Source organism: Sinocyclocheilus rhinocerous, unplaced genomic scaffold (assembly GCF_001515625.1).
Source record: "Sinocyclocheilus rhinocerous isolate Xijiao unplaced genomic scaffold, SAMN03320098_v1.1 scaffold147, whole genome shotgun sequence".
NCBI lineage: Eukaryota > Metazoa > Chordata > Actinopteri > Cypriniformes > Cyprinidae > Sinocyclocheilus > Sinocyclocheilus rhinocerous.
In genome coordinates, this window is record NW_015651498.1 from 832,121 (window position 1) to 841,820 (window position 9,700).

A 9,700-nucleotide genomic window follows, 5' to 3' on the forward strand; every position below is an offset into this window, starting at 1 on the left:
ACACATATATATATATACATATATATACATACGTATATATGTATATGTGTGGGTGTACAGTATATGTATATATATATAAATAAATATTAAGTTAATATTATATAGTATTTTTTACGTGTATAATAATTATAATTTAAAATTGACATTTTTATAAAAATACACTATATTATAAATTATAATATTTTAAAATACTAACAATACTAAATCATATTACTAATAATGTAATATAATATAAATTCTATAATTATACAATTTAAAATTTATATTAAATAAAACATACAATAACTTTAAAATACTAATAATACTATCAAAAATTCATACTAATAATATAATATAATATATAATATAATAAAACACATACACATACAACCACCAATCAAAAATTATAATAATTACAGAATAATAGAATAATTAAGACTTCTTTTAATGTTTTTGAAAGTCACCAGAGCAGTTACTCAAAAGATAAAATAACAAGAGAAAGATGCATGAAAGATATATTTTGCAATATGCTGCTATGTGATACTCTCAGAACCTTATTCATCTTTTCCATTGCCAGTCAGAAACTAAATCTAAATGTGATTTCACAGTCTGTTGGCTGACTGAAAACATTCAAATCAACCTCAAAAAACACATTGATAACAATCAGGCATATTCAAATGTTAATCCACTTCTTCAAACCACATGAGGAAGACGAGAGTGAAGATGGCAGGACTCACAGTGATCTGCACAGACAGCTGGCCCTCGCCGGCGTCTTTGGCATCGATGGTGAACTCCACAGGGAAGCTGGCCGAGAGGCCGGTGGTCAGGCCGGGGCCGCTGGCACGCACCTTACTGGCATCATGAGTGGGCTGAACACGCAGTTTGAACGGACTGAAAGACATTTGAAGGACTGGTTTGATCTAGTGAACGCTAGCACTCACAGCGGCTGTGAACTGAGCGAGTGAATCTGACACCGGTTACCTGCGTGGAACTTCCTCGTCTGCGTATTTGACCGCGACGGAGTACGAGCCCTCGACAGACGGCGTGTAGGCCACTGTGTGTGTGCCGTCACCATTGTCTGTGACTTCAACTGGGTCGGCTATACCTGCAAACAACAACAACCCAGTTATATGATCAGTCTGTCAAAAACAAAATTTGTCGCACAAAGTTGACAAACAATAAATAAAAAAATAAAAATCAATCAATCATTTAAGAACATAATGTGCAGTAAGCTAGTATTTAATTCAGAACAAAGCAAAAAAAATACTATAAATTAAATATATACATGAATAAATATGTTTAAGCGTATATAGTGTAATATGATAGTATTTAAGAGCAAAGCCAATAAATAAATATTTAAACCAAATAAATAGTTATTATTAATAAATAAAGTATTTACATAGATACTGTGCAATATGCTAGTATTTAATTCAGAACAAAATAAAATAAATATTAAAGTGTTTACATATACACTGTGCAGTATTGCACTTTTTAATGCAGAACAAAATAAAACTCAAAAACAAAGCCTCAAAAATAAATAAAGTTTTGACATATATACTGTGCAGTAAGCTAGCGTTTATTTCAGGATAAAATAAATAAATATACAAATAAATAAATAGATCGTTTACCTAAATGCTCTGCAGTATACCAGTATTTAATTAAGAAAAATAAATTAATTAATTAAAATAAATTAAAAAGCCCAACAAAAAGAAAAAAGGCAGTGTAATTTCATGCACAAGCCTCATGTAAATGTTTGTACCTTTAGGTCCAGTTAAGGCCACAGAGAGAGGAGCGACACCAGCTTTACTGCAGTCCACAGTGAAGGATTGTGGGATTTTAACTCTCACTCCAGAACCGACACCAGGCCCAGAGATCTTCACCTTACTGGAGTCAACAACATCCTTCACCGGCACTTTAAACGGGCTTCCTACAATGCAAACAAAAATAAACCCTTTTACATTCAGACACTGACTAGTGTGCCCATGCATGCTCATGCAATTCAAATGGAGCTGTAATAAGACAAGGTGGATAAATAAGATTTACACAGAAAGCGGGTGAGAAGATAAACAAAATAAGTCAATGACAACTAAAAACAAGCCAATAATGACAACTAAAGCAAGGTTTTTATATATTGTCGTTTGCAGAAACAGGCTGCCACAATGCTAGCATGTTTTATTCACTGCTATGCAGTTTCTTACGTATTCTAAGACAGTTTGGACTTTGTTTCCACAAGCCTGTAGTCTGAGAACTCAACAACTCCTCTAAAATATTGCTCTAGTAACTTCTACAGACTTGATTTAAACAATCTGGAAGCGGCATGCATGTGGGAGAATCGCACTCTGTGGTCTTGGCGCGGTGAATGTTTTCACTGAAACGCGAGCTCATAATGTCCAGCAGTGAGAATGTGGTAGCTGCTCTCCTCAGATCCGCGAGATCTCGCTTCCCGGGTGTAATACTAATGAAAACAAATTTGCGGCATAATTCAAGTAGTTTTGCAGGGGGAAACTGGGACTCTGGTTAAAAACATGTCAAGTTGCATCTCTCAAAGCTCCAGTAATGCTTTCTTCAGGTCTGGACTTTTAAGTGGTGCACAGGGGATAAAAACAGAGGCAGTTTCACGTACCGGAAATGTGCTGTCCTCCATACGTGATGTTGACGTCATACAGTCCAGGCACATACGGGGTGTATTCAACATTACAGCTGCCATCTTTGTTATCTTTGCAGGACATTTTCGACTCGGATGGACCTTCTATGGTTATTCCCAATCCACCGATACCAGCTCCTCTGTACGGATCAAAAGACGGTTGGTTAGACAGTATCAAACAGTTATTTTTATATATTTTTTTTAAACATATCTTTATTAACTTTTCCAAAACGTTTACAAGTAAACAAGGAACACTTATGATCAAACCTTCTTCCCCATCCCCACAACCACAAAGCCTTGGCAGGCAAAATAAATCAAATAAACTAAATAAATAAATACAATCTCAAGAGCCAAGCTAGAAATACAATTTTTTAACCATAGTCCAAGGGAAGGGCAATTAGCATTCTTCCAACATAGGGCAATAGAACGTCTGGCTTGTAGTAGACATAAGTCCACTAATTTTCTTTCCTTACTAGATAAAGAACAATTGTCTCCATAAATATTTAATACACATAATACAGGGCATAAAGGAATCGGAGAAGAGGTAAACTGAGAAACATACTGAATCACCCCATCCCAAAACTTTTGCACTTCTTCACATTCCCACACAGAATGAAGAAATGTACCTTGTCTTTTATTACATTTAAAACATAGGTCAGGGATATTCGGGTTAAATATAGCTTCTCATTATCCAATTATACTGTAAGAGTCTCAACCGAGTATTCAAGGTTTGCGTTTGTGCCTTTAAGCACACTGTACCCCAATCCTCCAGTGAAATATCTTTATTCAAATCATATATCCACGCTTGTCTTTTATTTTCTCAAACAGTCATTTTAGTATGTTTTTGATAATATACAGAACAAGATCTAAACCACTGTTCAAAAGTCTGAAGTTGGTAAGATTTATTTATTCATTAATTTTTTTAATTTAATGTTTTTTAAAGTCTTATGTTCATTTATTTGATCAAAAATACAGTGAAAGCAGTAACAGTGTAATATTACAATTACAAAAAAATATATAATAAAAATAAAATATTACAACAGTGTAATTTTAGAATCATTGATAGTATTTATTTAAAACTTTAGTAATTTGTTTGGTAAATTGTTTGTCATTTTTAGTATTTTTATTTTTTAAATATGTATATGTATTGTTTATTCATTTTTATTTTAGTTTTAGTTACTGTATTTCAGTTAGTTGCCAAGGAAATATTTCACATTTTCATTTAGTTTAACTAAAATAAGTTTATAAAATAAGGTAAGTTTTTGTTTTCAGTTAAAGTTTATTTCAAGTTATGAAAATGCTTTAGTTTTAGTTAACTATAATAACCCTGATTTCTATTTGAATATATAGTAAAATGTAATTTAATCCTGTGATCAAAGCTGAATTTTCAGCATCATTACTCCAGTCTTCAGTGTCACATGATCTTCAGAAATCATTCTAATATGCTGATTTGCTGCTCAAGAAACATTTCTGATTATTATCAATGTTGAAAACAGTTGTGCCGTTTCATATTTTTGTGGAAATCGTGATACATTTAATTCTCTGATGAATAGAAAGTGCAAAAGAACATTTATTTAAAAGTTTTACTTTTTTTTTTTTCATTTTTATAACACTATAAATGTGTTTATTGTCACATAAATAAATTTATTGCATCCTTGACGATAAAAAAAAAAAGAAAAAGTACTAAGCCCAAACTTTTGAACGGTAGTGCAGGTAAATGTAACGGTTAAACTAAATTACAAATGTATGACTTTTTTTTAAAGCTCTTTCACCTGGTGACGATGGAGAACTTGTTGGGTTTGTCGGTCAGTGCTTCTTCCAGACCCGGGCCCTTGGCCTGCACACGTGAGGGGTCACAGCCCTCGCCCACCCCAACCTGGAAAGGACTCTTTGGAACCGGAGTCTCATCGTAGAGAACCTCCACACTGTGGACTCCTGCGGCAAGCAGACAAAAGACAATCACACTCAGCTTCTAAGAAAGAAAAACAATGGTTTTTCCTGTAGCGTCTTGCTTTAATCAAACACTGCCGTGCTGCCGCTGAGAACGAGCCTGTCACCTCAGAAATCTCCCCATATTAGCAGTATTTTCTGGCGAGCTTTATTGCTGTCCTTCAAAATACACAAGTACATGATGAAACCTGTAATGTTCCTGTAGCTCAAACAGTACAGCATGGCGCTATTATGAAAACTGTGGGTTCAATTCTCAGGGAATGCATGCACTGATAAAACATATTGCTTGCATTACATTCAGTTCGTCGCTTGGATAAAAACATCTGGCAAGAGCATGAATGTAACGTAAACCAGCATTTGTTGGGAAGAAACAGCCAATTCTGAAGAAAATGTGATACAATTGGTTGGCCATGACGTCCACTTGGATCAATGAATCAATGAATTAATAAATTAATAAATAAATAACATAGGATTGTCTAGGAGGTCAACCGGATGGATGGATAATAAAAAAAATTAAATAAAACATAGGATTGTCCAGGAAATTGGAGTAATAAATAAATAAATAAATAAATAATCCTGGCCATTCAATTGTATTAGTAAGTAAGTAAATAAAAAAATAAGCATGCTATCCAGGCCATCCAATTGGACCTTGGATTAAAAATATATAAACAAACAAATAAATAGATTATCCAGGCCATCCAATTGTATTAGAAAATAAATAAATAAATAAACAAACAAACAAACAAACAGTCCAGACCATCCAATTGGATCTTGGATTATAGAAATAAATAAATAGCTTAAGTAAATACTCTGCAGTATGCCAGTATTGAATGAATGAATGAATGACATAAGATTTTTCCTGCCATTTAAGTAGATGTTGTGAATTGTACCATTCTCAAACGGAGTGTATTCCACGTTGTAAGTCCCGTCACTGTTGTCACTAATAACACAGTCTGTAGCAGCACCCGACGGGTTCTTCACATGAGCTTTAATGTGTTTCCCACCAACTTTGGTCAAAGCTCGTGCATCCACGGTGAAGTCGGTCGTGGCCTCCCTGAAAACGCCTGAGATCAGAGAGGAAAAGCACACACTGACTCATTGAAGATGTCTCACAAAACAATGCATCTCCTCTATAAAAATGTCATCGCCTTCGAATTAAAATCATCTTTCAGCAAAATTGTTTTTCAGGGCCATCTTGCACTGAAGCATTACATTACAAAGACAGGTTGCAAGACAGGTTGAGATGCATTCATTCTTAAAGGGGTCCTATTATGCTCTTTTACAAAGTCTTGATTTGAATAAAATATCTCCAAAGTGGACTTTGAGCTTTGTAACTTTGCAGATCTTTTTTATGCTCAAACAGCAGCATTACAGACTAACTAAAGTTGAAAAAGTGAAAAAGCATAATAGGACCCCTTTAAAAGTGAACATGAAATGGTGTTTTTAACCCATTTAGTCTTGATATTTATGTCAATACCTTCTCCTGTAACTCCTGGTCCAAACACCTTCACTTTGTTGGTATCGACAGCCGGATCCACGTTCACTTTGGCTGGGAAGTTGGGGACGGTCTTCCCTCCATACTTCAGCAGTAGCGTGTACATACCCGCCGTCAGCGGGACGTAGGTGACCGTGTAGGTCCCGTCCTTGTTGTCCAGAACTTCAGTCTTGGCTTTCACTCCAGAATCAGACTCGGCCTCCAGCGTCAACTGGCCCGGTCCAGCTTTGGCGCAGTCGACGTTCAGCACACTGGTCTCGCCTACTTTGCCTCGTTTCAGCCCGGAGCCGGACGCCACCACTTTGGTGGGATCAAACGGGTATTGGATGTCAGCGTGGAAAGGCGAGCCGGGAATGTGGACGTCCTCGAAGAGAATGTTGATTAGATACGCTCCGGGTTCGGTGGGGAGGTACGACACAGAGCAGGTGCCGTCGCCATTGTCAGAGCACTCCATTTTGGCTTCGGTTGGGCCCTCGACGGTAAGACCGAGTCCACCGGTTCCAGCGCCTTTGGTGTCAATGGTAAACTCAGCAGGGCTCGCCACAAGACCACCCTTCAATCCTGGACCAAACGCTTTGACCTGTACAGACAGTACCAACAAGTTACGACCTCTTCTCTTCTACAAGTCGTCGAATCACACTTTCACTTCAGCTTACCTTGCTGGGATCAGGAGGCAGCATGGCTTCAACTGGGAAAGGGCTTCCTGGAACTGGATTGCCATCATAAACGACCTCCACCACGTAGGCGCCCTCCTCTTTGGGGATGTACTTCACCAGACTGGCTCCTTTACCAGGTTGAGGCTCCACGACGCAGGGCACAGACTTCCCTGATGGGCTGGTGATCTTGACTTCCAGTTTGCCTTGTCCACCTGCTCCTCTTGTACCAACAGCAAACTCTTGATCCTCAGCCACTTGCACTCCTGGAATAAAACATTAAATGGGCTTCATTATTAAATAAAATAAAAACTACATTAAATTACATTGCATTAATAAAATAAAATAAAATTAAATTAAAATTACTTGTATAAAAATTTTATTTGAAATAACGGACTAAAATTAAATAAATTAATAAAAATAAATAAATAAATAAACAATTTTCCAGGCCATCCAGTAGGACCTTGGATTAAAATTTAAATACTTATTATCAAATATAAATATATTTAAATAAACAGATTTAAATAAATAAATAAATAAAATAACATAGGATTGCATAAAATAACACAGGCCATCCATTAAACAAATAAATAAACAACAGAGGATTGTCCAAAATTAAAATAAATAAATAAACTACACAAATTTCCAGGCCATCCACTGAAACTTGGATTAAAATTTAAATATGTATTATTAAAAATACGTGAAACGTGAATTTAAATAAATAAATAAATACATACATACATGCATAAATAAATAAATAAATAACATACGATTTTCCAGGCCATTCACTTGGATCTTGCTAAGGTCCAATGGAGCAGCAACACCAACAGCAAAGGGGCTTTTAGAAATAGGGTCACCACCGAAGGTCACAGTTATCACCATCTCTCCCTGAATTGGTACAGCAAAGCAGAATGATGATGCCAGATGATAAATAGTGAAAGATGTTCAATTCACCCATTTAAATTCCTTGAACTGCTTTTAAATGTGTGATTCTCCATTGCAGATCCCTACCTGCTGGACTGGTGTGTACTTGACGGTGTGGGAATAGTCATAGTTGTCAATGATCTCAAAGCCTTGAACGGGCTGTCCTTTATTAGGTCCAGAAAACTGCACGTCCAGAGGAGCTTTGCCAGCTCCTTTGGTGTAAACGGTGAAGTGTGTTGGTTTTCCACTCTCCACACCTGAGGGTACAAAGACACCGCATGGGAAAATTAACAGAGACTCAAAAGTCATCCAGTTAAACCCAGATTCTTGATGAGACCAAACCGTTTATCATCAAATCCAACATCAAACCTGCTCGGGTGAGTCCTGGTCCCTCTGCTTTCACTTTGGAGGCGTCATGTGAGGGATCCACTGTAACACGGAACGGACTGGCCGGGATTTCCTGAAATGGATCATTCAAAATGAAAACACCATATTTGCAAAGATTCAGAAATCTTATTTTCTTGGATTAAAATGTAATTAAATGAATAAAGACAGACATAGGATTGCTCTGGCCATCCAATTGTATCTTGCATTAAAATATAAGCCGGGATTTCCTGAAATGGATCATTCAAAATGAAAACACCATATCTGCAAAGATTCAGAAACCTTATTTTCTTGGATTAAAATGTAATTAAATGACTAAATGAATAAAGACAGACATAGGATTGCTCTGGCCATCCAATTGTATCTTGCATTAAAATATAAATAAATACATACATACATAAATAAATTAAATTATAACATGATTTTCCAATCCACTTGAACAATAAATTAAAATCAAATAAAAATAAATTAAATTAAATTAAAATTAATTTAATGATACTTTAACATGGAATGTCCTGAAACAGATCATTTAAAATGAAAACACCATATTTTCAAAGATTCAATAATCATGTTTTCTACAAATCTCTATGGTAGTAACTCACTTGATCAGTAAAAAGGACTTTGATTGTGAGGCGTCCGGCTCCAGGAGGAATATATTTGACAGTGATGGTGTCATTGGCATTGGGAATGATGTCAAAATCAACATCCTCTTCATTATCGCTGATAACATTAGCTTCACACTTGATTCCAACACTGACGTCACCTGAAAAACCCCCAACACCAGAAACACTGTGTGAAATTCACACTTGAAAAAGCAGTGGTTTTGGTGAATGCAGTGAATGTGCTTTACCTTCTCCAGCTTCTGTGCAGTCCACGGTGAAGTGTGTCGGCTCGTGAGCTTTCAGTCCGCTTCTCTCCAGTCCTGGACCAAACACTTTGACTTTGTGAGGGTGGCATCCCTTTCCAACATTCACCTAATGGAATAAAGCCTCCTGAATGTTAATTACAGCAAGTAGTGTTACTAGAGAATGAAAAATAGCACATTTTAAGAGTATAAAAATAAATAATGCAAATCAAGTCGAAGAGCATTTGATGCATTTTCAGGGTGCAGAAAGTCGTTTAGTATTATTAAAGTTAGTATTTGAAGCTTTTACAAATATTTTTTGTTACTTTTCCAATTCGTTCAAGACAACCGGGAACATGCAAATGAAACACAAACTCACAGAAATCACACACAACAAATATTAGAACATTAAGTATTAGAATTTATTGAACGCGACACTTTTAAAACATGAATTCAGTCATGAATCAAACACTTAAATGCATAAAAGCAAATGGAAAAAGTCCCCCTTTACCTTCTGTAAATATAAATATGTTAATACTTCGTTTGAGCACTGCATTTTTCCAGAGTCTGACATTGTGAAATGTTTGCATGATCAGTCAAGTAAAAGCAAGTTACATTGTTTGAAACTCCGCATTGAGTTTGCTTTGTGAAATGAATAAAGAGTGACGTATGAACAAATGCTTACTCTGAGCTTTGTATAATGTTTTGTATAATAATCCTTCAGTTCACGTGTGCATTTAACAATTTTCATTACTAATTCAGTCAAACTTATTTGTACTTCATGCTTTATTAGTAAATATATATATATAAAAAAAAAATATATATAT

The 9,700-nt window shown here is 35.7% G+C and overlaps 1 protein-coding gene across 2 annotated transcripts in view; it reads right to left on the bottom strand.

The window, feature by feature from the left end:
- Positions 1–9,700, bottom strand: part of flnba (filamin B a) — a 94,479-nt gene that overhangs the window by 28,439 nt on the left and 56,340 nt on the right. For both annotated transcript variants that reach the window (XM_016518403.1, XM_016518402.1), the window contains exons 14-26: positions 8,880–9,003; positions 8,632–8,792; positions 8,015–8,105; positions 7,733–7,902; positions 7,492–7,609; positions 6,725–6,987; positions 6,051–6,648; positions 5,464–5,637; positions 4,396–4,558; positions 2,603–2,763; positions 1,739–1,906; positions 961–1,084; positions 717–870 (exon numbers count right to left, since the gene is read on the bottom strand). In XM_016518403.1, coding sequence (XP_016373889.1) covers positions 717–870; positions 961–1,084; positions 1,739–1,906; positions 2,603–2,763; positions 4,396–4,558; positions 5,464–5,637; positions 6,051–6,648; positions 6,725–6,987; positions 7,492–7,609; positions 7,733–7,902; positions 8,015–8,105; positions 8,632–8,792; positions 8,880–9,003 — 2,469 coding nt within the window. The remainder of the gene's footprint in view (positions 1–716; positions 871–960; positions 1,085–1,738; positions 1,907–2,602; positions 2,764–4,395; positions 4,559–5,463; positions 5,638–6,050; positions 6,649–6,724; positions 6,988–7,491; positions 7,610–7,732; positions 7,903–8,014; positions 8,106–8,631; positions 8,793–8,879; positions 9,004–9,700) is intronic.